We start from the raw sequence: 27,062 nt of genomic DNA on the forward strand, positions 1-27,062 counted from the left end.
TGAGCTTCCGCTGCTTAGAGATGACGACTGAAAGTGGGAGGAGGTGGATGTGTCCTCAGTCCGCCGCCAGACTCGGTTGGGCAGATTATCTACTAACTCAATCACGCAGGGCGCGTATGAACCACGGGAGGCGCTGTCTAGCCTTCACAAGCCTCGGTATCGTCGCTTTAAGATCCTCTGCGATGTAGTCACGCTCCGATTTTGTGCCTAAATTCAACTACCCTTTTTTGTGTGATTAATTAAAACCTAAACATCCAGGAGGGGTGTGACCTGACTATTCCCCAAAGTGGTCCGGAGTGTTGGCAGCTGTTTCAGCCCACCCCTCAAACGCCCCCCCCATCACTCTGTCCCACAATTGCCATTCCGACACACATTCCTTGAGGAGCAACAGCTACGCAGACTGGGAAAGTGGATTATTTTACTTTTCTTGTGGGGGGGAATAGAACCGGTTTGGGCCCTTTCCCCCCTCGCTAAAAAAAAATTATATATATCTGATTTCATTTTGGTGAGTCCGAGTTGAGAGATGCGCCAACGGACAGAGATTTGGTGTCGGTACAGTGAGAAATAGAAAAGGACGCATTGTAGTGGTCCGCGGCATGTGGCTTTTACAGTTGTTGATTTTTTTTCCCCAATTAAAGACAAACAAGTGCTTGGTTGCATCCCGCGATCGGATTTGGTAGGCATGCCGTGGCGATAGCCCGCATGTTTATTGAAAAAAATGAGTGCTGGGAGTGAGACAAAACGCTCGTTGGCTGCGGTGGTCCATGTTTGATTCCTCAGTCTCCATCCGAAGGGTCCCAGTCTTACACACCTTTATTCATGTGGCAGGATCTTGTTTCGTGACGATGGATTATTTGCTGTGGCTGTGCAGCTTTGTGCTTCCCGCGGTATTGGCTGTGGAAGGTAGGCTATGCAATCTAACGTGTCTGTGAGTATTTTCACGCTACCACATTTAATACAATGCCCCTGTTCGGGGGGTTGGAGGTTGATAATAACCTTCGGAGTGATATCTGATTATTACAGAGAGAACAAACTGAAGAAACAATAGATTGGAATGAAAAGTTGCTTGTTTATATTTTATTCCATCAATGTGAATGACAAGTCATATCACTGATTTGTTTTGCTTCTTTGTAAACGGTGATACGTTTTTTTTTTGTTTTTTTTTTGGCCAAGCCATGCTGATGGAGTAATGCGGACCCGCTCTGTTAAATTGGTAATTTCGCTGAGTATCAATTTACTTTGTGCTCCATCATTATAATCAATGCCCACATGAATCAACAGCATGATGGTGTTGAAGCCAACCCCCCTTCTCTTTTTGTGTGTGTGTGTGTGTGTGTGTGTGTGTGTGTGTGTGTGTGTGTGTGTGTGTGTGTGTGTGTGTTGTATAGACATGCCTATGATTCCATTGCGGCTGTATAAGGATTGCCCTGTTGCTATTGTCCCTTTTGTTGTCACACCCACAAGCTGTCTGAGGATGCCCACCTGCCCCACCTTGCTTCACCAAAGCCAAACACCACCACAGGGAAAAGGTTTTAGCTGTCTTGTGTTTTATTATGGCGGTACGTGGTCGACTCTCCATCAAATAGTGGCTGTCACCCTGCAAGATACAACAGAACCGGTTATGATGTGAATGGAAAAAAGAAAAACGGTGCAGGTTTTCATGCGTATGTTGGCGGGTTCACGTGCCAAGTCGACCCTTAAAGCAAAGTACGGCAGATCAATCTTTGTCCTGGAGTCTCACGGGAACACACGCGTGAAACGTGTTAGGTGACAAGCATGACTTAAAGGCCAGCCATTGGACAGGTACCCTTTAGTCCTGGGGGGCTTTGTTGTTGTTGTTGTTATTGTATTTCAGAGGACATAATTTTCAGGGAGTAGCCCACCCGAGCCACAGCAACTTCATTCGCATCCCAGCATCCCAGCAACGCCTCTCCTCTAGCACTGTATAGCTCACCCTGCCTCCTTTTCTCTCTGTCCAATCTGCTTCTCCTGGAGCGTGGCCAGCTCGATCCCTCATCAATTCTGGTGTCAGCAACTAAATCAATGCAGCGGCAGCGGCTCTCCAACTCCCACTGGGCTCTCATGCCCCAATGATCAGCCAGTTTCCAACCCAACAACTTACACTTAACTCGACACTCGGAGGTTAACTAATGTTTGTCCTCTGAGAATAAACAGAGAGAGAGCAGATGATCAGATGAGATCGAACGGAGGAAGGAGGGGAGAACCACAGGGATTTTCCAGCTAGGTTCATATTGTTATCAGGTGGCATAGTCAGGGCATTCAACCCACGGTTATAATCCTGAATCTGAGCCTTTGTTGTCTTGACAGTATAAAATGCTCATTTTGATTTCTGAATTTGATAATGGGGTGATCAAGTGATGTTCTTTATGCACGCAGTATGTGCAATGATCGCATATCCGAAATTCGCACTCACACTTAGGCACAACTTTTAGCGAGGGAGACACATAATGTGCCCCTAATCTCATTAACAGTGAGTCTTTGCCACACAGCTATTTCAAAAGCTCATCTGACGGCCGGCCCGATTACCGCCCAGACACATTCTATAGAAGTAATCTAGCAGCTATGTGCGCATGACTGAGGAAGACGATGAGTCCATACGAAGTTTTCAATGTACATTCGAGGCCTCGGTCGTTTGAGAGAGGCTCGATGTTTCCACATCTGCAGAACATCTCGTCCTCATCCTGGCGCTCTCTATACATCAAAATATAAATATGAATAATTATGTGCTGACCCGTGCAGAACAGATACACAGCCTTGAAAGAGAGATTAGATTAGTTCAGCTTGGCTTGATGAAAAACTGCTCCTCGGGAGTCAAACGGAGCATCACCTTGGACTGTGGTTATCAACAGTTATTCTGCATAGACGGCAATGCCTCCAGTTGCAAATAATGTGGCATTTGGAATCAGACAGCAGTAGTTGTGAACTTTGCCTCTCCGAGGTTACGTCTCTGAATCAAAACACTCATTTTGTTTGTCTTTTTATAGACATATATTTGATCATGTTTCCAATCACTGGAGATGATGTTCGGCTTTTAATATTTCATAAGTTTGCTTGTTGGATGTGTGTGGAGAGGGCTTTCATGATACACAAAGTGAATAAAACATTAGCATGTATGTGTGTGTGTGTGTGCGCGCGCGCGCGTGTGTGCGTGTGCATGTGCATGTGCGTGTGTGCATGCGCTCCCCAAAGTACACCGAGAATGCAGACTTCTATGGCATTTTGGCTCCAGTGATCAAAACACAGTAAATGCCAGGGGTGGTGATGCACTAAGGACAAGTTCCCACTGGAGTGTTGCTTTCTTACCCCTGGGGTAGACTCACTTTTCCAGCGCTGTAGTTTTACGACATCGGTGGGTGGGATCTGAAGTGTAGTTAGTTGCATGGGAATCTGAATGGTAAGTGCAAAAAGAGGGGGGAACCTGAGAGCTGAGGAGATCCTAGTCACCCCAGAGCAGCTCCTGGGATCCGGTGAGATAACAATAACACACTGACGTCAAATAGAATTTAAGCATATAGCCTTCATGAATCTGAAAATGTGCAGATAGTCTGGCTCTGTACAGCAGGACATACTGTGAGTATGTACAGTTGGTGAAGGACTTGGCTGGTAAACCTGTGATTATATCATTGCCTTTATCTGGCTAATAATGATGATGATGATGATGATAATAATAATGAAACACAACTAATAATGATGACGATGATGATAATAAAACAATCATCACGGAGACATTTTCTTTCGGCTTTCCCTCCTCCATGTGGGGTGGGTTGCAGTGCTGGGGATTGGGTAGGGGTGTCGGTTTATGTAGGGAATAAATTACATCTCGACCCATTTAACATTTCAGCAGGATGGAAGCTTACCAGTGTAAGGGCTTATTCTCAAGCCGTCTGATTGAAAGCCAGTCTCCCTGCTCCCATACAACCCCCTGCTGCCTCAGACACACACACTCGGGGTGTTGTGTGTAAGCATGCGGCGAGGTGGACGTGTGCGTCCTGCAGGGAGTGGAGCACGGGAGGGCTGGGTTACTTACCAGTTCTGGGTGTGAGGGAAGAGGAAAGGCTTCGAGTCAGATGTCCAAGAGGCAACCTCAGCAGCACTGGCCTGTAGCCCAGCTGTGTGAACACACAGACTGCATAACTACTCATTGTTTAGTAGCCTCATTAACAATGAATGTCCGCTGACATTTCTCTGGATGCGAACACTGTGCCCAAGCTTCACAATGGACACCGTGTATGTGTGGGTGTTGCCAGCTTAACGCCTATATCAGATGAATGGCCCGGGGATCTATTTTTCCTTTTAAAAAAAAAAAGTGCCGTATAAAGACACAAGCCAAAGATACGGTCCTTATAGTCGTCTGTGGTTAAAACAGTGGATATGCAGGGGGCAGAATATTGACTATTGTTGCTACCATTTCGGCCCCACAGGAATGCTGCAATCCAAAAAAGAATGTCTGATTCTGAGCCTTACAAAGGTATTTGCCTTTTTTTCTTTTTTTTTTTTACAGTCCTTTGCAATAATGTCATTCCTTCAGTAGCTTTGTACATGCCATGTGGCCACCCTTTCGATGGCCAGCTTTGGCACAGTTCACAACAACATGCAAGCAAATGGTGCACAGCAGGCTTTGTTTTGCCTGGGCTCCCCAGATATCCTGCTTCTCCGACAGAGGAACGACGGAGGCTCACTTGAGCACAGCTGTACATTAAGAATCGAAAGTGAGGGCGTCTGTCTGGGCGGTGTGGCGGCTTGGGCAGGCGTCCCTACAGGCACAACTGGCCCTGTCTGCAGGTGGGAAGCCGGATGTGGGTATGTGTCCTGGTCGCCGCACTAGCGCCTTCTCTGGTCAGTCAGGGCGCCTGTTTGGGGGGGAGGGGAACTGGGGGGAATAGTGTGATCCTCCCACGTGGTGGGTCTCCAGGGTGAAACTCCTCATGGTCAGGTGAAAAGCAGCGGCTCAGGCAGTGTTTCTCAACCCAGTCCTCAAGGAACCCCTATCCTGCAGATTTTCATTGTAACCCTGCATAGGTAGCCCTGCTTGTACTTACTCGACCAATCATCTCGCAGCACTTAATTATGCAAGGTGTGCAACAGCTGACAAAATTCATTGCTGATTGGTTGAATAACTACAAACAGGTACCTATTCAGGGTTGCAAAGAAAAGCTGCAGGATAGGGGTTCCTTGAGGACTGGGTTGAGAAACACTGGGCTGGTGACTCCACATGTATCGGAGGAGGCATGTGGTAGTCTGCAGCCCTCCCTGGCTTTGCAGAGGGGGTGGAGCACTGACCGGGATGGTAATTGGCCAAGTACAAATGGGGAGAAAAAAAAAGGGGGGGGTGGGTGATCCAAAATGAAAATAAAAAAAAATAGAATTGAAAATGAGTGCAAGAGTCTTGAGAGGTTTTTCACCCAGCTATCGCACCTGATGGCACCGTGATTGACGCCCTGACAACAACGCACATTGATCCTGATATCTCGACCTGTACCCCATTTGTCTGACTCTTTTTTTCCCCCCACCTCGTCGCAAAGTCATAAAGAACCGGGGGGGGGGGGGGTAAAAAAGATACTGAGATCACCTGCTGTGAGGATTTGCCGTATCTCAGTCTCTTGACTGTCGTGCAAAGACACCGAGACGGACAACATGTCCACTGGAATTCCAGAGCTGCAAACAACCCTGAAGTTTACGAATTCCAGGCCCTTGCACTACAAGGGTCCGCCAAACAGCAAATGTTAAATTCCTTCATGTTTGTGTTTATGCCACCGGACACGGCTAGTTGATAGATTGCTGTCCACTTTTAAACCTAATGCCTTTTCAGGGATGCGTGGTTCTCCCAGGGCTGTAGATGAATATCGAAAGAGCTGCCGTTTTTTATACATGCCAGACGCCTGTCTTGTTTTTACAGACAGCTTTAATTAGAGGGGCATCATGGATGTGTCAGGATTGTCAGCATAGGAAAGCTCTCAAAAAGTGTTTTTGTCTCTGTACATGGGAGGGGGGGGGTTGTGAAAGAGAGAGAGAAGGTCTCACCCTCATCCTCTATAAAACAAAGGAAACTTCTGTGCGTTCTTTACTGTTGTGTAATGGTTTCTTTTTTCTTTTCTTTTTCCCCTCCCACCGATGAAGTCAGGTAACGGTTTTTGTTTTGTTTAAAACCTCCTACTCTTGGTTTGCAGAAACCCTAATGGACAGTCGGTGGGCAACAACAGAGCTTGCTTGGACCACATTCCCGGAGAGTGGGGTAAGTTTGTCTATGCGTGGTGTGTGTCTGTGTGTGTGTGTTTGTGTGTGTGTGTTTGTGTGTGTTTGCTAAACATGCCCCCCCCCCATTTTTTTTTACAGCACTTGGTTCCATTAGCTTGTTTATAGGGCCCTCTCTGACTTCAGCAACACACCTCATGCTGTTTTATAACGCCGTTTATGCAGAGTGCGTTTATTTTGTTGACTTAAGAGAGCAAATGAGAAACATTCCGTGTAACGCTGTGGATTCAATATTTAGAATAACTTTGAATTCTAGAATATATGGAATAGTGTACAGGATCTGCACTGACGTGTGTTTTAGCATGCAGCAAACAAGCAAGCAAGCAAGGAAGAAACAAGACAGTCAGTAAATAGCACTGGGGTAGACCGTACCTTGCATGTCTCCCCCTCCACAAGAAGACTCCCTAATTGCAAGCATGTGGGTGTCTTTAATAATTTGCCCGAGAATAAATTACAGGTAGGGATTAATGTTTTTAGTCAACCCCCCCGTAGGAATGGAGAGAAAATAAAACAACATGAATTTGACCCCTGGGCTAACAGCCTGACAGACCTCCCCCACTCCCAGCCAGCGTAATTTGTCTTTGGTACGTGAGCGCAGTCAGTCAATGGAAACTGTGGGTTGCTATGGAAACGATATTCAGCAGCCCAGCTTCTCCTTTCCTGTACGGCTTGGCTGTGAACGTCCCAGCATCCGCGGAGTCGTACGTCACAAGGGGCCAGGCAGTCCTGTTCCTAATGCCTGACAAGCCCATACATTCAGAGATGGCAATTATCATATCTGTCAGGCGCTGCATCAACACGGCGCCGCTGATTTACGACATAATGCTGACTGTTGGAGTCATCGTTTGGGAAATAAATTGCACACAAGCTCGCAGACGTGATTTGAGTTATGCATTATTTTCTTGCAGCCGAAATAATCAATTTCTGGAAAGCTTATTTGTTATGGAAATTAAGCACTTGGTCCAAGGGACAATTTTGTTAAAAAAAAAAAAAAAATCAAAGATTCACTTCTGTCAAGGTTATTTCCTCATGGACAAAATGTTATTGACCCGTGCGGCCCGACCATTCGTGATACGCTTACAAATATTGTATGTATTGGACAAGCCTTCCTCTTCAAAGACACCGACTGTGATGGTCATCGTGATTCAAGATTGTTAGTGTAGTATCAGATAGCTTTGATTTGAAGTGGTTTCTGTATATTGAATGTGTACTGGTTCGAAGATAAGCAATCATGTCATCGGTAAGTGACGGTTAAGACCTAAATCTTCTGAGAAGATTTTAGTCCAATCTCTAAACTGGTGTACCAACCAGATTGAATGCCAATTCCCGAGTAGGCCGAGTAGGCTTTGGAGTATTTATATATTCCACTTAACTTCAAGTGCTGCATGGTGCTGCCACGATGCAATGAAGGGGATTATGTTGCATTTAGATGGCGTTTTTAATAAATAACTCTCTGTTTGCATTGTCGAGTATCGGTGTGGATATATGGGACTTTTTCCCATTCTAAATGCACCCTCTTGTATCGCTCAGTACAGCTTGCACATTTACATATAGGCTGCGTTGTAACCGAATGTCCTAGAGAGGCTCTTTTGACTGCAGCATCTTAACTGCAATTATATTGTGTGTGTGTGTGTGTGTGTGTGTGTGTGTGTGTGTGTGTGTGTGTGTGTGTGTGTGTGTGTGTGTGTGTGTGTGTGTGTGTGTGTGTGTGTGAATTCTTCAGAGCTTTTCTCCCACAAGATAAGTGACAGTGCCTGCAAGTTGTTCAGCAACCACTGTCGGTGTAGGTGCCTTAATAAATGTCCCACCAAGACATCTGTTAATTGTCTGGACCACAGGATAAGCTCATTTATTCATTCTGCAGATAGCTTTTATTTAGGGCCATTTAGACAAATGAGCATGATGTGTGAAATACGGCCTAATGAGGAAATATACTCGATTAATAGTATTCAATCACTGGAATTTTCTTGTTGAGTCATGCAATTAGAGGCATTTTATCTGCAAATTATACTACATAGGGCACATGTGCGGAACACATTTTGGGACGTGTGTGTGCATATTTTGAATTTTGATTGGAGTACTAAGAAGTGTTTGAATCTATTTCTCTCGTTTAGATTTTGCGCTGAACACCAGAAACTACCTTTGGTTTCAATGACCTCTCTGCATGTTTGGGTTGGATTGCACAGCACTTGATACCACAAAGCTTTGATGATTATCTGAAAATGAGTTTCCTGAGGGACTCGTTTGTTTTTTGGCCAGCACCAGGAACACAACTACCTATCTATCTAGACCTCATTGTTTTCATCTCAATTTTAAAACAGTTTTTGGTTTTGATACATTTTTGTCTGGTTAATTGCCATCATCATCATTGGAAGAGGTCACTTAGATGAGTGATGAAACATTTCTCTCAACAAACGTTGTGTCCGGATGAAGTGATTCAACTTTCTGTCATCATCATCATTTTTAAAAAAAATTTTTTTTTACAATGCTTCTCTTGTTTCTGCAGTGGGAGGAGGTGAGCGGCTATGATGACTCCATGAGCCCTATTCGAACCTACCAGGTATGTAATGTCCGACAGCCCAACCAGAACAACTGGCTTAGGACGGACTTCATTCCCCGCAAGGGCGTTCTGCGCATCTACGTGGAGCTCAAGTTCTCAGTCCGTGACTGTGCCAGCATCCCTAACATCCCCGGCTCATGCAAGGAGACCTTTAACCTGTTTTACTATGAGTCGGAGGGGGACACAGCCACTGACACCAATCCCCTCTGGAGGGAGAACCCCTACATCAAGGTGGATACTATTGCCCCGGACGAGAGCTTTTCCTTGCTGGAAGCGGGCAGGATCAACACCAAAGTGCGGAGCTTTGGCCCTCTCTCTAAGGCCGGCTTCTATTTGGCGTTCCAGGACTTCGGCGCCTGCATGTCTCTCATTTCGGTCAGAGTTTTCTTTAAGAAGTGCTCCACCACCATTGCTAACTTTGCCGTGTTCCCAGAGACGGCCACAGGAGCAGAAGCCACCTCCTTAGTCATTGCCCCAGGGGCCTGTGTGTCTAACGCTATGGAGGTGTCCGTCCCCCTGAAGCTCTACTGCAACGGGGATGGGGAGTGGATGGTTCCCGTGGGCTCCTGTACCTGTGTGGCTGGGAATGAACCATCTGCAGACAATACTCAGTGCCAAGGTGGGTGTATTTAAGAGACATGCTGACATTCATTTAACTAAACATCCTTTATATGCTCAGTGCAAGTAACCTCAGTCTATGCCCTCTTCTCTGCATTTATTGTGTGGCCCCTGAAAGGGTGGTGAAGGAGGGTGGAGGAGAGAGTATGAATTAATGAGGTGTTGCAGCGGGAAGCAGCATACAAATGTGAGAGTGGGAGAGGAGGAGGAGAAAGATAGTGGGGAGGCACAAAATAGCGAGCCAATAGATTTGTGCAAGGGGAAAACTAGATAATGTGTAGGGGAAAGGTATCTCTAGACCAGTTTAGAGAGATATTGAAAGAGAGAGAGAGCAAGCGAGAGACAGAGAGCGAGATAGTGAGGGCTAAGGGGTGTGAATCGCTAAAGCGCAGATGAAAACAATAGCCAAAGGGAGTGGGAAAGGAAGGGGAGGAGGGCTATAGAAATCCAAGGAAAATAGGAGGGGGAGCGTCCCCTCACCTAGGCATGAGAAATAGTGTATAACATGCACTAGAGAGCTCATTCGTTGCCATTTGGCGGCTCAAGGTTAAAAGCCTGCCGCCAATGCCTGATAAAACGCTCTCCAAGGCTGTAGTCAGCGGTCGCAATGAGGAAGTGTAATTTCCTCTACTGCCTCCCGTTAGTTAATCTACAGGCGGCCGCACTCATTAACACCACTCAGACCAATGTGAGCCAACACTGCCACGCTAACATTAATCACTCAGACGTTTCATTTCTTACCTCCGTCCTGCCACTGCTTACAGCCAAACACCGCAGGAGATGGAGGGAAGGAGGTGGGGGTGGGGGGAGGAGGAGGAGAGCGACGAGAACGACAGCAGGGCGGAAAAGTGCAAAGAAGGGAAAGGGAGGAAGAGAGAGTCTCCGGAGTGACGGGGAGACTTTAGCGTATCGAACAAATTGAAACCATCTCGCCCTCTTTTAAGAAGTTAATGGGTTAAAACGAGCGCGTGTTGTGAGTCAGCTCCCTCATGAAACAGGAGAAAAAACAAACAAAAGAAAACGATGACACAATGAGGAATCGACAAACATAAATCAGATCAGAGAATGTGTTTGGCCCCCCAACGTCATGATGAATTACGAGCAAAGAACAAAAAAACAGCAACTCCATCTTATCTCACCCGACTATTTATTGGATGGTTTTTAGAGCTACAATATGGGCCATTAGCCACACTGATTAAGCTAAACGTGTAATTTTGGGGAATTAGGTTGGAATTTAAGTTCAAACTGAAAGACCACTTAGCCTAACCAGTTAGTCACACAATCGTGCTCGCTGTCTTGGGTTTTATGAGCCCTCATGCCGATAGGACAGATGTTTGCCAGAGCCCCGGTTTTACACCATGTGTTAGGAATTGGCCAAACAGCAAAATCGGGGGTTCTGCATGCAAGCAGATAATATCCATACTCTTTCCTGTATATATATATATATATATATATATATATATAGATGTATAAAAAAACTTTTAATACATAGTAGTACAAGCTTGTTTCGTGCGTCGCGCATGCATCAGCTGCTAATGTGATTCAACAAAGAAAACACAGTATACGTTTCCCCGCGTCACGTCCCTATATATATATATATATATATATATATATATACATACACACACACACACACACACACACACACACACACACACACACATACATACATACATACATACATACATACATACATACATACATACATACATACATACATACATACATACATACATATAGGTGCAGTGGTGACACAGTGGTTAGCGTGGTCGCCTCACAGCAAGAAGGTCCTAGGTTCGAACCCTGGGGTAGTCCAACCTTGGGGTCGCCCCAGGTCGTCCTCTGTGTGGAGTTTGCATGTTCTCCCTGTGTCTGTGTGGGTTTCCTCTGGATGCTCCGGTTTCCTCCCACGGTCCAAAGACATTGTAGGTCAGGTGAATCAGCCTTTACTAAATTGTCTTTAGGCGTGAATGTGTTTGTGTGGGGGGGTGCTGTGATGGACTGGCAGCCTGTACAGGGTGTCTCCCCGCCTGCCCCTCAATGACTGCTCTCCTGGGATAGGCTCCAGCATCTCCACGACCCTGAGTAAGGATTAGCGGTTTGGATAATGGATGGATCCATCTATTCCTCCTTCTATATATATATATATACAATGTTTAAAGAGACACTCAACAGTAAGGAAAGTGCTCAACAAATAAGGAAAAAAATAATCCAGTGAGTCAAGTAAATTCTTTATGAAACAGTACAAGCCTGTTTCTTGCTATAAGCAATCATCAGCTGTCAATCAAGCTACTCGAGGAAAGGACGTACCATTTACTGCCTCGTCATGCACATCATGTGCACAATGTCCAATGTGGAAGGGAGAGGTGCAACATACGTATAAATAAATCATGACAATAGACAAATACCAACCCCACCCCCCACCCCCATTGGACCATTAACGATGAGATGTTTTTGAATGTCACACCTCCGTTAGCGATCACATGTTTTTGAATGTTGCACCTCTCCCTTCCCCATTGGACATTGTGCACATGATGTGTATGACGAGGCAGTAAATGGTATGTCCTTTCCTCGAGTAGCTTGATTGACAGCTGATGATTGCTTATGGCATGAAACAGGCTTGTACTGTCTCATAAAGAATTTACTTGACTCACTGGATTTTATATATATATATATATATATATATACATATCAGCTAACCTTTAGCTTCACACCTTGGAGTTTGACATAAATGTTTGGACATATGGTACAAGTTAATGTCACTTTGTGTATTCTTCAAATAAAGCTGCATGACCAATTTGCATAGTTTGACGCCCGTCTATGTAAACCGATGTATTAGTTTATTACTGACTCGTTCTGCGTGCACTTGGAGACCTTATTTGTATTCAGTGGTGTGGTTAGCAGAGCTTAGTGCCGAACAGGAACTGATTGATGGGTTTAGGGTTTATCCATGTTCTCAGAAGCTTTTTCAATTCATGTTTGTCGGACAACAGCAACCACTGTCAGCGGTCTATCTTCATCCCTCTCTTCCTTTTCTTCTTCTTCAGTGCAGAATCTTCCTGTCATCCTGGCTCCCCTTTGGGGGAGATTAATGTCACCTGTTAGAAAGATGGAGACTGAGAAAAGCAGATGTGAAAATATAGATAAGGCTTCTGGTGTAACTTCTCACTATTTCTCACATTTATCTGCTTTTGTTGCTCCCACATATTGCGTTGTGCGTCTATTTGGGAAATGTCACCTCAAGACACACCGAGATTTTGTAACCGATGTGACTGGAGTTTGCTCATGCATAAGACTGACAGTGACGATTTTCTTCTTGTTGACCTTCTCTACCCCTTCCTTTAGCTTGCAGCCCTGGGACCTTCAAATCCAAATACGGAGAAGAATCGTGTATTCCATGTCCGTCCAACAGTCGCACCAGTGCCCGAGGAGCCAACATCTGCCCCTGCCAGAGCGGTTTTCACCGTGCAGATAGCGACCCCCCTGACTCTGCCTGCACTAGTAGGTCATCTTCCAACACACGTACCAGAATTGTAAAGTAACAAGAAAAAAAGAAAAAACCTTGAATTCTAGAATTTATTCATTTGGTCGGTCTATCTTTTTTCAAAGGTCAGATGAGTACTTTAGTTTGATAAAGAACATTATCTCTGCCAGATTTGCTCTCTTTTTTTTCTGTAGGCATTCAGCGTTTGTGGAATACAGGGACAGATAGCATCAGAGATGTGAAGCACAATTGTTTTGGGACTTTGTTATGAACAGAATGATATAGGAGAATTGTCTTGAGTTTGTAATGTGAAGAAGGCCTAGTTTTTTATTTTCAACTGAGTTAACATTAACAGTGTTTACATATCCTGTATGGACGCTTAGCGTTGACATTGTAGACTAGTTGCTTTTGCATCAGCTCAATATAGCTCAAATTAACTCATCTGAATCATGTTTTTTAGCTAACTGAAAAGTAAGATGACACATCAGAAACTCTTAAAAAACTTTTATCATTATTTTGGGGCATCCAGGAAGTGTGGCAGTCTATTCCCTTGCCTACCAACATGGGGCTCACCAGTTCAAATCCCTGTGTTACCTCCAGCTTGGTGGGGTGTCCCTACAGACACAATTGGCTGTGTCTGCAGCTGGGAAGCCCGATGTGGGTATGTGTCCTGGTCGCTGCACTAGCACCTCCTCTGGTCGGTCGGGACGCCTGTTCAAGGGGAGGGGGACGGGGGGGGGGGGTAGCGTGATCCTCCCACACACTACGTCCCCCTGGCAAAACTCCTCACTGTCAGGTGAAAGGAAGTGGCTGGCGACTCCACATGTATTGGAGGAGGCATGTGGTAGTCTGCAGCCCTCCCTGGATCGGCAGAGGGGGTGGGGCAGAGATCGGGACGGCTCAGAAGAGTGGGGTAATTGGGAGGGCACAACTGAAAATTGGGGAGAAAATGGGGGGGGAGAGAAAATGGGGGTGGGGATCCCCAGAAAAAAACAAAAACTTTTATCATAAGATTGATTTGTTTGAGCATGCATCTTGTCAACGGCGTTTCTGTGAAATCCTACTACTGATAATACCACAAGGGCAATACCAAGCGATGGGATACGAGGGAGAGGCCAAGAGAGAATAGTGGTTGAGGTGCAGACGAAATATATTTTTCTAATTTTCTTACCAGTGAGGATTATAATGTTAATTAAATGCACCCTCATAACTCAAGCTTTCTTGGAGGTGTCGAAATCCCACCCAGAGCTGTGCAGATAGCACGGCTGAATGTGTGTTTAATATCAGTTTGTGAGTGAGTTAGAAACCGGTTTCATAAGGTGTCTTGCATATAAAGGCATTTGTTGGGGGGTGGGAGGGGGCTTAGTGTATCCACTCAGGTCAAAAGTAAACACACTATCGCTGCAGCTAGAAAATTAAAAAGTGGAAATCCCAACTGCACATTCTGTGCTAACTAGGCTAGTGTCGAATTGACCTCAGCGTTTGAGCTGTTCTCCATGGACAGGCTTCTGAGCAGAGGTCCCAGCAGCAGTTACGCTGATGGAAGGTGACATGTGCTGCCTTGACCATGTGGAACACATCCCCCCTCCTCACCCCTGTCCCCCCAAACACACACACACACACACACACACACACACACACACACACACACACACACACACACACACACACACACACACACACACACACACACACACACACACACACACACACAGCGTACTTGTCTTCCCGGCGAAAGTCTACTCACAAGAACACTTTGGACTGTGACATTGACCACAGCTTGCGTAGGCAGGCACACAAGTGTGGCTGCAGACTAAACATCTACAAAGTACAGAATCATATGCACACACACACATGCGTATGCAAACGCTCGCAGAACCTTGAGAATTACTTCCCTATGGTCTGTCAGAGCTTGTGCCAGGCAGCCTGTGCTTTGGGTTGGAGGCAATGTGTTGCACCAGAGAGGCCCTAGCTCATCAGTGGCCAGCAGCTTGGACGCAATGTGTGTTTTAGAGGGGCGTCCAATTAGAGGAACCCTGCACTTCTAACTGTGTCAGCCTAATTAGACAGAACAGGGCAAGTGAAACCCGGCTCAGGGCTAGCTGGCTAAGGAGCTGAAGTAATGGCGATGCCGCCCGAAGGTTTTTTTTTTCTTTCATGTCCCGTGCAGCATTGGAAGATGGGTGTCTCCCTGCCTTGAGACAGTGCCGTTTTTCCTCAGCTGGAAGCTTAAACAAGAGTAGCACTCCTCTTTGGCTCTGAAAGGATGAAAGAGGTGTCCGCTGAATCAATCTCTGTTGTCTTCCTCGGTGGTTATCATACTTTTTCCAGGCTTCAGTCCTTACTCAAACTTGCTGAGAGGAATTGGTTTTTTAGGCACATAGATAAACGACAATATGAATTTTGATCAAAGTGGATGATATGGCTCCCATAAATAGTGCTCTCCATCACTATTCAAGGGATCCAGGGGCATGTTTATGGCTTTTACTCTCTAGCTAACTAAGTGGCTATTTGCAGCGGTGTGCATTACTAAATCATGAGCAATGCTTTTTGTAGTGTTTGTTCTGCATGACACGAACAAAACCCTGTTATTCCCAGAAGATTCAGACGACTGGGCGGAGACGTATGACCATTACATTACCCTGTGGAGAGGTCTTCAGTGAAATGAATAACATTTACTCATGATATATTTTCATGTGTACTTTGTTCATGAAAAACTACCTCCTGTAGCCTTTTTGCACCAGTAAGAGGGTTTTTCTTTTGTTGTCGAGCAATACTCAGCTCAGAAGGAAGATACTGTAATTAATACACAGGAAGCATGAATAAAGCTTCTTTGGTGTGTGTGTGTGTGTGTGTGTGTGTGTGTGTGTGTGTGTGTGTGTGTGTGTGTGTGTGTGCACGCGCTCGCGTCCATACCTGCCTGCCTGCCTTTATTGAAATACTTATATTTATGCTTGTTTGTGTGTGTGTGTGTGTGTGTGTGTGTGTGTGTGTGTGTGTGTGTGTGTGTGTGTGTGTGTGCGTGCATGTGCTCATGCGTGCAGCTGTCCCTTCGGCGCCTCAAAACGTCATCTCCAGCGTGAACGAGACCTCGCTGTCCTTGGAGTGGGAGGAGCCTGAGGACATGGGTGGGCGGAGTGACTTGGTCTATAACGTGGTGTGTAAGAAGTGCTTGCGAGACCGCAGCCCGTGCACGCGCTGCGACGACAACGTGGATGTGGCGCCACGGCGCCTGGGGCTGAGGCAAAGGAAAGTGGTGGTGAGGAACCTGCAGGCTCACACCCGCTACAGCTTTGAGATTCAGGCTGTCAACGGCGTCTCTGGGAGGAGCTCCTCCTCACCTAGGTTCTCCACCGTCAACATCACTACCAACCAAGCAGGTTAGTGGTAGGGGCCCAGTCAATAACACTTGACGCGCCCACAAACACAGTTGAATGATTGCAGCATTCTAATCAATATCACTTAACGTCACTATCCAGCAGGCTGGTTTGTGTATTCACCATGCAGTCAGTGTCAATAAGTGCCACATCTCAGTGTTGGTAGTGGTGTTACAACTGTCAGTCACCATCACTGAGCATGCTCAGTAACACAACCAAACACAGGCATTCCCAGCTGTAAATCTGTAGTTCAATGTAAGTTTTAAAGGAAGATTACACACATTCCTACTGTCAGCAATCAGCACATTATCAACCAGCAACTTATTTTTTCACCGACGATTAGATATAACAGTCTAAGGGTAATTCAATTTTTTTTTTTTTTAACAACCATGGTCTTATTTTCGTAGTTTTTTCCAACTGCTTATTGGTTATGATATACTTTTACTCGCCAGCTTCATCGTAAGGATTTTGGATATGAGACCGCCGCTGGACCCAGCTTTACAATGGTGTCCTATGAGGCAACTGAACACACGCATCAGACATTTTTCAGCAAATCCACTTCAACCCAATTAACTAAACCACATAGTTTGAAGGGAAAACAAATGTGTAAGTTAAAAGTAACTGCCTGAAAAGTCCAATATGGTCAATGATCATTTGCACTGCCGAGCTACTCCCTGGTTCAACTTGTAGGTTGACCATCTTATCGTAGGCTGTAGCACTCATTGAATAACTACTCATCCAGTGCAATGGAGAAGTCATAGATAATGACAAATCATGCACACAGTCTGAGGTCCGTGTTCAGTTGTCCTGTAAGACTTCATTATAAAGCTGTGTCCAGCGTCCACAATCTCCAAAAAGAACCCAGCGAGTAAGATGATATCATAACTGATATGCAAGCAGACAGAAACCAATCAAAATAAGACCCAGATTGTAAAGAAGTGGAATTTTCCTTCATAGAACGAAACACCCTTCTCATTGCCTGCAGGGTCCGCCAGACTGATAGTCAAATCAAGTCACTTTAGGGCCACACAAATCGTTAAATTCATGGTGAAGGTGAAACAGTTGGAGATCTTTGAAACATGGCACTTAAAAGGGAGCTTATGACTGCTCTGTCTTGCAATCCCAGCCCCCTCGGCAGTGCCCACGGTCCATCTGATGCGATCCACTGCAGACGCCCTCAGCCTGTCATGGCTGCCCCCTGAGAAGCCAAACGGGGTCATCCTCGACTACGAGATTAAATACTATGAGAGAGTAAGATCAAACTTTTCTGCCTTTGCCCTAACATACATCGCAGTCTTAATAAGACTGAACATTTCTATTTTGAGTGACCAACCCTGTACAGACATGATTTTCTTATGGGTGAAAGTGAAAGACTGAAGGCTTTGTAGGGATAGTGTAATGTCAAAAGAAGGTTTGTTTTCCAACTGTATATTGGTGTAAACTTTAAAACTAAATAGTAAAACAAAAAAATGAAATAAACGGGGTAAGTGAATTGATGCAACAATTTCACATTTCATAAATATACACTGTAATTGTGGAATGGCAGCACGGTGGCTTGGTGGTTAGCGCTGTTGCCTCACAGCAAGAAGGTCCTGAGTTCGAGCCTCGGGGTTGTCCGACCTTGGGGGTCATCCCGGGTCGTCCTCTGTGTAGAGTTTGCATGTTCTCCCCATGTCTGCGTGGGTTTACTCCGGGTTCTCCGGTTTCTTCCCACAGTCCAAAGACATGTAGGTCAGGTGAATCGGACTTACTAAATTGTCCCTAGGTGTGTATGTGTCGGCCCTGCGGTGGACTGGCGGCCTGTCCATGGTGTCTCCCTGTCTGCCGCCCATTGGCTGCAGGGATAGGCTCCAGCATCCTGCGACCCTAATTAGGATAAGCGGCTTGGAAAATGGATGGATGGATGCATGCATTGTAATATGAAGTAATTTGTGAGAGATTTCTTTTTGTCTTACATCAGTGGAATGACACTAGGCTATCAGTAGTCCGGCGCTCTTAAATCAAAATTTCGAAGGTTGTTTATTCCAGTGATAAACATTCAAAGAAAAGCTAACACTAACTAAATGGATTAGAGGGGGTATTTGTTCAAAAATCCAGGGCTAAATGGTCATTATTTGTTAATGTTAATTGTTAAATACCAGCACTAACATTTTCTGCATCATATAACTGGTTTGTTCCCTTGTGTCGTCTATTCATTTCACAACACCAGCGTCTACGTTATGCCTTAAAAACACGCTATCTGTGAAACAAAACATGCGTTCCACCTCTGCCTGGGTCATTAAGTACACTCGGGGCTAATGACCCATCTGACAATGACATGGCAAAATAAGATGAACTTTCCTTTCATGGTCTAATTGTTGCACCATAGGGCCAGGCAATGTCCCACACTGTGACCTCCCAGTACAGCTCAGCCAAGGTGGAGGGGCTGAAGGCGGCCACACCCTACGTGGTGCAGGTCAGGGCTCGAACCGTTGCTGGCTACGGACGTTACAGCGCCCCCATGGATTTCAGCACCAGCCTACACAGTATGGGTGACTTCTCTCCCTCCTTTTAGAGTCTGATGTCAGCCGTTTGATGCATACTTTTCTAAATGACTGTTTCAGATGGCTGCTGTGACTGGGCGCCATGAAGCATGCAACACAAACCATTTACAACTTCCTCAAGCAGTATCTCCGCCTTGGTTTTGAAATATTTTCTTTCAGGGATGTGCATGCATGTGTGTGTGTGTGTGTGTGTGTGTGTGTGTGTGTGTGTGTGTGTGTGTGTGTGTGCGCGCGCGCGCGTGTACCTGCGTGCATGCATGCCTGCGTGCGTGCGTGTCTTGCTTCTTCCAGGCGATCCTCAGAAGTCGGTGCAGGATCAGCTGCCTCTCATTGTGGGCTCAGCTTCTGCGAGTCTGGTGGTCATTGTTGCCTTGGTGGTTATAGCCGTGGTTTGCCTCAAGTAAGTGTTTGATTTTATTTCTTACACCGTGAACTAAACATTCGGTTTAATTATCTATGCTCCTGACTAAGACTCTCATGCAACTTTAACTTGTTTTCAAAAGGCTTTAATGTTGTTGTTTTTTTCATCAGGTTCAAATTGGACTTCTTTAATAAAACTTGCCAAGCTCTGCCTTGACAGTCCACGCTATCATCTGATAGCGCAGCTGAAGATCAATTTAATTCCCAGTATCGACATCGAACCAGTTCTGAAGATTAGAATTTGATTTTGGATTTTTTTTTTCCCCCCAGGAAGCAACGCAGCGGCTCAGAGTTGGAGTACACAGAGAAATTGCAGCAATACAGTGAGTTTGGGTTTTGTGTGTGTACGAATGAATGGATAAAAGTCTTGCCCTTGAAACCGGTTGCTTTTAGGGTCTTTGTGTTCATGCCAGTACAACAAACAACATGATTCAATCAATTATCTGACCACCTGACTGAGGCAGGAAGCCATTTCTTCAGTCGCTCGCTGGAAGTAATGTCATGAGTAGACATTCAGTACGAGTTGAGTTTTCAAACGTGCAAAAAAAAACAAACCCTCATCCACTGTAGGTTTTTAGAAAACTAAAGAACATTTGATAGATTCAACCTTATGCACCTCAGCTATGCATGAAATTATATTTATGACTAAACACTGAATATTCTTTGACGTCACCTCCTCCACTTCAGTTTCTCCAGGGGTGAAGGTGTACATCGACCCTTTCACTTATGAGGACCCCAATGAAGCTGTCCACGAGTTTGCCAAAGAAATAGACATCTCCTGTGTGAAAATAGAAGAGGTCATTGGTGCAGGTAAAAGACACAAAGTCGTGCTTGTTAGAGGAAATGGGGAATTGTTTGCTTTTGAATTTCCACTTTTTTTTAATCCTTTTTTAATCCTTTTTTTAATCCTTTACTCTCTGTAAATAGGAAAGGGAGATGGAGACTGAACTCTGTTCTCCAGCCTGACTCGCAGAAAAAAAGGGAATGGGATCAGATTTGTGTTTGTGTGACAATGCGGGGTGGGCAGGGAGGGGCGGGGTTAACCCCCATAGGCCCCTCCTGCTAATCTGTTTTTTTTTCTCCAGTAGCATGCTGTGTCCTAACTTCACCTCAAATAACAGTCTGCTCCCACTCTTTCGTCTTCTCTCTCTCCCTCCCTCCTTCCCTCTCTCTCTCTCTCTCTCTCTCTCTCTCTCTCTCTCTGGCTCTCTCTCTCTGTGTTCCTTGTAAACACACTCCAACTCAGGCACCAATCGTAAAACTCCCAAGTTCCTCACCCGTCCCCTCTCTCCATCCACCGCTCCCAGGTTACATTCTCGATCCAGGCCGGTCACCCCCTCCCTCCCCAACCTCTTATACCCGTGAGCTCCCGCATATCTCGCTCTTTTCATTCCTTTCCCTCCCCTGTTGTTTCACCTTCCTTACAGCTGAAGCCTTCCCATCAGCGTCCCACCTGCCCCCAACTCCTGAATCCGATTTCTCTCCTCTGTGCAAACCAGTAATGTTCCCTCTCCCTCACTTCCCCCTACTATTTCACTTCCACTCCTCCTGCCCCTGCTCCCTCACCCCCCACCCCACCCCACCCCCATCACATCCTTCTCCACCATTGTGTCACCTCAGGTGAATTCGGAGAGGTGTGCCGTGGGCGGCTCAAGCAGCCCGGTCGCCGGGAGGTGGTGGTGGCCATTAAGACACTGAAAGCGGGTTACACCGAGCAACAGAGGCGGGATTTCCTGGCTGAGGCGTCAATCATGGGCCAGTTTGATCACCCCAACGTGATCCGGCTGGAGGGTGTCCTGACACGCAGCTGCCCCATCCTCATCATCACCGAATATATGGAGAACGGGGCACTTGACTCCTTCCTCAGGGTAAGCCTGGTGGGGAGGGTGGCTGTGAAAACATACACAACACCTCTGATGGATGAGATTACTGTTCAGTTTGCATCAGAGCCAAGAAGAACACACACAGACAGTCAATTCAAAACACCTCCGGGTTGTACGAGTGGTTTACTCTCTGTAAAACAGCCCGAGGTGCTCAGTAACTGAGTGATGGAGATTAAATGTGCAGTATGATGCCTGGAGACAGGCATTGTCTCTGTGCTTGACTTGACTGACTAATACTGACAGCCTTCCATTTTCCAAACTCCTGGTGGGAAATTGTCACATGCCAAACCTTACTGGATAGCTTTGCCTCTGTGTTCCTTGTAAAGTGGCAGAGTACAATGTTAACTGAACCTTTTATTCAGGACATTACCACCTACACAAAAGTTGTTGCTTAAAGAGGGCTTGATCAGAGGAGATGGGTTGTGCAGTGTGATGGGGGATTGTATAATGTTTACATTAAATGAGATGTACTAACTCCAGTGTAGTGCCGCAAGCTTTGACACGCAGTGAAGAGGTCTCTCTGCAGTAGCTGTTAGCTTTGTAGGGATTGCCATAATGTCAAAAGCCTGATGTTTCTCTGAGTTTCAAACCCTGGAGGTGTTGATAAAACTCACTTTCACACCACCAAGTCGATTCTAGCTTTTTGCTGGGAAGCTCCCTTACAGAAACATCCCGAAAATTTAGGGGTTTTAGTTATTCAGACCATGTTCTGTCCTTGACACTGAGCTTGAAAAAAATAGCGAGTAGTGAAAAATGAACATCTCTCCTAGATGTTGGTATTTTTCATACATTGCCGGTATTTATTTGCACAACAAACAGTTTTTTCCTTTTTGACGTTGCCATCATGTTCCCATATGTGTATCTGGAACATGGATATGCATTATTATTGGTTGCGTGCAACATGTCAAACACAACATGTTGCACATGTGAAAGCGGGTATTTTTTTTTTTTTTTTTGGATTTCCCCCCCTTTTTATCCCCAACTGTATCCGGCCAATTACCCCGCTCTTCCGAGCCGTCCCGGTCGCTGCTCCACCCCTTTTGCCGATCTGGGCAGAGCTGCAGACCACCACATAACTCCTCTGATACATGTGGAGTCACCAGCCGCTTCTTTTCACCTGACAGTGAGGAGTTGCACCAGGGGGACATAGCGTGTGGGAGGATCACACTGTTCCCCCTCCCCCCCGACCAGAGGAGGTACTAGTGGGCGAGCAGAACACATACCCACATCCGGCTTCCCACCCACAGACACAGCCAATTGTGTCTGTAGGGAAGCCCGACCAAGCCGGAGGTAATATGTGGATTCGAACCAGCAATCCCCATGTTGGTAGGGAACGGAATAGACCGCTATGCCACGCAGACGCCCGAAAGCTGGGATTCTCTGATAACCTTTCACTCAGACACAACTCTAGGAAAATGCTCTACCAATGACTAGAAAGGCTGCTGTGTTGTACCTAGAGCCAGTTTCCTAGGACTTTTAGCCATGGAGCCTTTCATGCCAAAAGTGATCCCGAACAGTGGCGCCATAAGTGGGTATAATGTTATGAAGATTCTAAGGGCGCCAGACTAGAGGGGGTGCCACAACGGTGCTCAATTTTTTTTTTAGAAATGTATTTCTAGTTTTTCCCCTTATCCCACCCGATTACCCAATGGCATATGACCAGATCTTGTCGAAGACCTCTCTGATTCGTGATCCACAGGAAGGAGCCCACAGGTTCAGTCTGGGCTATGGTGGTATCACATCCCTTTTTGTTATGAGCATTTTATATGTAAATTTGTCAAACTAAGAAGATGGGTCCCTTATTGGAGAAGATGTTGATGAGGGGATTGTTGGGCAAGCTGGTAGCATGGGATGAAGGTAGAGGAAGGGGTTTAATGTTTAGAGAAGTCAGGAAAATAATAAAGTAATTATTTGGTTAATTAAATAAATAAAGGGTGCTCAGTCATATTCTTTATAGGGGTGCACAATCCCTGGCGGCACCCCAATCCCGAATGTTGGTTTGAAAGAGGTAAGAGAGAAGCATGCAGTCAAACCACAGGGTATTTTCAGTACCTCTCATCTCGCCTGTTGTGTCGATGTTGTCCCTCATCTCAGCCAGCTCTGACACATAACAGAAACATCCAAGGCCAGTGTTGTCCCTGTCCTTATTCTCACTCAGGTCGCACAGCCCATGAGTCAGGAACCAAGAACTGATCTAATGAGGACCTCTTAGCGTAACAGATATTCGCACGCAATCAGACACAAACACACACACATGTACACATAAACACGTGCAAACTCTGCATATGGGCATTTTTAGCCAGAAGCTTGCAGGCACCGATACTCTGACTGGACCGCATGTGGGCTAATGCTCGTACACGTATACATGTGTGCACTGGAGAACACACACGCACGCACACACACACACCCACATGGACATGCTCAATCATAGCCCAAAAGCAAGCGAGGAGACGAGAGAGCCACCGTGGCTTTGAAGGGCTGCCATGAATCATGCCTGTATATACACACGTCCATCTCAGCTTGTTTTCCCATCAAATTTCATTTGAGTGCGTGTTGTGCAAAGCAGAATGTTCATGGTTTTTTTCATGTCATGCCTACTTTGTTTACCTCTCCCCTCTTTTTGTGGACTGAAAAGAAGAGATCAATATCCAAAAAGCTGTTTTACAATACCGCTGAAACTCAGGAAAGAACGGCATGTGTCTGCCACTATGACCAGGCACAAAGTACTTCCAGCATCACAGACGGTTCGAAAAAAACTCCCATTATCCATCCATCCATCCATTAGCGAAGCTGCTTATCCCAACCAGGGCTGCGGGATGCTGGAGCCTATCCCAGCAGTCATTGGGCGGCAGGTGGGGAGACGCCCTGGACTGGCCGTCAGGCCATCATAGGGATGACACACACATACATTCACACCTAGGGACAATCTAGTATGGCCGATCCACCTGACCTACATGTCTTTTGACTGTGGGAGGAAACCGGAGCCCCCGGAGGAAACCCACACAGACACGGGGAGAACATGCGAACTCCACACAGAGGACAACCTGGGACGGCCCCCCAAGGTTGGACTACCCCGGGGCTCGAACTCAGGACCTTCTTGCTGTGAGGCGACTGCGCTAACCACTGCACCGCCGTGCCACCTAAAATTCCCATTATCTGTCAGTTAATTGCAGACTGACATCCCTTGGACTAGTATTAATTAAGTTGCCCTTATCAGATGGTTAGTTACAATGGGTGTCATTTATCAGCCTTTGTGGACCAGACAGCTGACCCAGCGTCAATGACCAGCATCCCAAGATCATCTCATCCATTACAATCTGAACAGCAAAGCTGATTCCAGATCTGTTTTCCTACAGTGGCACTTCTCTTGAATGTGGTTCGCTCTGACTAAATCAAGCCTGCATGTGCTCAAAGCCCTAATTTGAGCATAATTTTTTTTTAGCTTATCAATTTTACACATAAAAGAATATATTCTGCAAGTCAAGGACTTTGAAATGGAAAGGTTTTACGCAGCCTTGTCAACCTATTATAATTCGCTTTACTTTAATGTTCACAAACGAAAAATGGCATAAAATGTTCTTTGTTTTTTTTTTTTTTGCTTCAAAAAATAAATCTGGCACACTGCCACCACAAGCACCCAGTTTGTCTATCACTTTGAGAAGGGGAAAAGTGACTCTTGTTCTCTGGGTTTTTGTTTTTTCAATTGCACTTCTGTGGCTCCCTTGTTGTTTTTGCAGGGATAAAATATGAGGCATTTAATCGTTTCAAGCTGTAGTGAAGGCTAATTATTCAGCTAATTAGACAGCATGCATGAAAAGGTTAACTGTCCCAGACTGACAGGGTCAGCCATGACGGGCTATGACAGATATCATGTTTATGTGGACCGATTGTCTGTCTGTCTTTTTCCCCTCTCTCACCGTCTTTGTCTCGTTCTCCCTCTCCCCACCCCCCCTCCATTTCATCCACTTCACCATCTTTTCTGTTCATTTTAATCAATCCGCTTTCCTCCGTCTCATGGGTCGCTCACTCATTTTTCACTCCGTCTCATCGCCTTGTCTCCTCTCCCTCGCTCTGACCCTGCCCCTCTCCTTACTCCGTTTTCCCCGTGTTCCCATTTCCAGCTGAATGACGGGCGTTTCACGATGACCCAGCTGGTGGGGATGCTGCGTGGCATTGCCGCAGGTATGAAATACCTGTCGGACATGAACTATGTTCACAGAGATCTGGCCGCCCGGAATATTCTGGTCAACAGCAACCTGGTCTGCAAGGTCTCGGATTTCGGCCTATCACGCTTCTTGGACGATACTTCTTCTGACCCTACCTACACCAGCTCCCTGGTATGTGTGTGTGTGTGTGTGTGTGTGTGTGTGTGTGTGTGTGTGTGCTAACCCTGATCTGCTCCTCTGAGTTTTCATATATTATAGTTGTTTAACTGAGCTTGTTCATTTGATCGTCTTTGTTTGTTTTACACATGCACGTGCATATGTGCATACATGCATGACTGTCTTCGTATGTATTGCATGGCCATCTGGAGCACTGGGAGTTTTCCTGGTGGTTTGTGTGGGTGGTGGTGTATTTGGAGGGGGGTTGGTGGGCCAGTCTGAGTCAAAAAGTCCGGGGCCATTTTTCATTTCCAGTCTGCCCCTGATTGCACTACCGTGTGTATGTCATGAGTTGTTATGGGAATGACGGATGTTACGACACCCGAGTTGAGCCAGATGCCCCAGTTTTATTGACTCCTTTATCGACACAACAACTAAAACCATTCACAGGCTACCTTATCAGTGACGGCTCCGACTCCAAACTACCCCAACTTGACCCCAGTTCTTTCTTCACTGAAGTGTCGCTGTCCGTTCCAGTGTGTGCATTGTGTTTCCAGTCCCAGCCTCACTGCAGGGGGAATCGTACACAGTGGGTTAATCAATAACGGTTGTGTCTGGTAGCAAACCCCCTGCAGGTGTGCTGTTGATGTTGCAGAGCCACTCCAGGCTCTCTGCCTGGAGCAGAAACAAACAAAAAAACCACACCCCACGGCCACAATGTAGCAAAACTGAAATTTCAGCAACGTGCTCAGGTCAAACTCAGTGTGTGCATGTGTACATACACATATCTGCATGTATGCCTGCTTGTGTGTGTGTGACCAACCATGTGTGTGGTTGTGTAAATGGAGATGTCTGTCTCTTTGTCTCCTTGTCTGTCTGTGTGGGTGTAGCTGTAATGACTCTGCAGCTCAACACAACATGTCCCAGGATATCAATGCCAACCCCCCACCGCGCACACACACACACACACACACACACACACACACAAGAAGTAAAACGCAAACTGCCCCCCTCTGTGTCTGAGCAGGGAGGAAAGATCCCTATCCGATGGACGGCACCGGAGGCCATTGCCTTCAGGAAGTTTACGTCCGCCAGTGATGTGTGGAGCTATGGCATCGTCATGTGGGAGGTGGTTTCCTATGGAGAGAGGCCATACTGGGACATGAGCAACCAGGATGTGAGTTAATTCCCTGTTCACCAGACAGACAGACTTATAGACAAGCAATGACAAGACACAACGGACAGACATGGCGCACAAACATACTGACACAAACATACTGACATGTTGTACCCACACACAAACACAAGCAGCAGCAGACTTAAACATTCATAAACACACCCAGACAGACCTCTGTGTCTAAGCTAGGGGCTGACAGAGATTTCCTCCTGAGCCAAACTGTAGATTTTCAGACTGCCAGGCTTGTTTTTTATGCATGTCCACCCTGTAGGTCCCCCCCCCTTTTCTCTCCAATTGTATCCGACCAATTACCCCACTCTTCCAAGCCATCCCAGTCACTGCTCCACCCCCTCTGCCAGTCCGGGGAGGGCTGCAAAGTACCACATGCCTCCTCTGATACACGTG

At 46.1% G+C, this 27,062-nt stretch overlaps 1 protein-coding gene across 2 annotated transcripts in view; it reads left to right on the forward strand.

The window, feature by feature from the left end:
• The first annotated feature begins 845 nt into the window (after window positions 1–845).
• The window catches only part of ephb3a (eph receptor B3a), a 30,483-nt gene continuing 4,266 nt past the window's right edge, over window positions 846–27,062 (forward strand). The window contains exons 1-13 of one of the 2 annotated variants that reach the window (XM_056293466.1): window positions 846–903; window positions 6,189–6,253; window positions 8,780–9,452; window positions 12,797–12,952; window positions 15,980–16,315; window positions 17,439–17,563; window positions 18,681–18,843; window positions 19,147–19,255; window positions 19,546–19,598; window positions 19,963–20,085; window positions 20,896–21,143; window positions 25,280–25,495; window positions 26,508–26,657. In XM_056293466.1, coding sequence (XP_056149441.1) covers window positions 846–903; window positions 6,189–6,253; window positions 8,780–9,452; window positions 12,797–12,952; window positions 15,980–16,315; window positions 17,439–17,563; window positions 18,681–18,843; window positions 19,147–19,255; window positions 19,546–19,598; window positions 19,963–20,085; window positions 20,896–21,143; window positions 25,280–25,495; window positions 26,508–26,657 — 2,475 coding nt within the window. The remainder of the gene's footprint in view (window positions 904–6,188; window positions 6,254–8,779; window positions 9,453–12,796; window positions 12,953–15,979; window positions 16,316–17,438; window positions 17,564–18,680; window positions 18,844–19,146; window positions 19,256–19,545; window positions 19,599–19,962; window positions 20,086–20,895; window positions 21,144–25,279; window positions 25,496–26,507; window positions 26,658–27,062) is intronic. The other variant, XM_056293467.1, reaches the window with a different exon arrangement.

The sequence above is a fragment of the Lampris incognitus genome, chromosome 14 (assembly GCF_029633865.1).
Source record: "Lampris incognitus isolate fLamInc1 chromosome 14, fLamInc1.hap2, whole genome shotgun sequence".
Classification (NCBI taxonomy): Eukaryota; Metazoa; Chordata; class Actinopteri; order Lampriformes; family Lampridae; genus Lampris; species Lampris incognitus.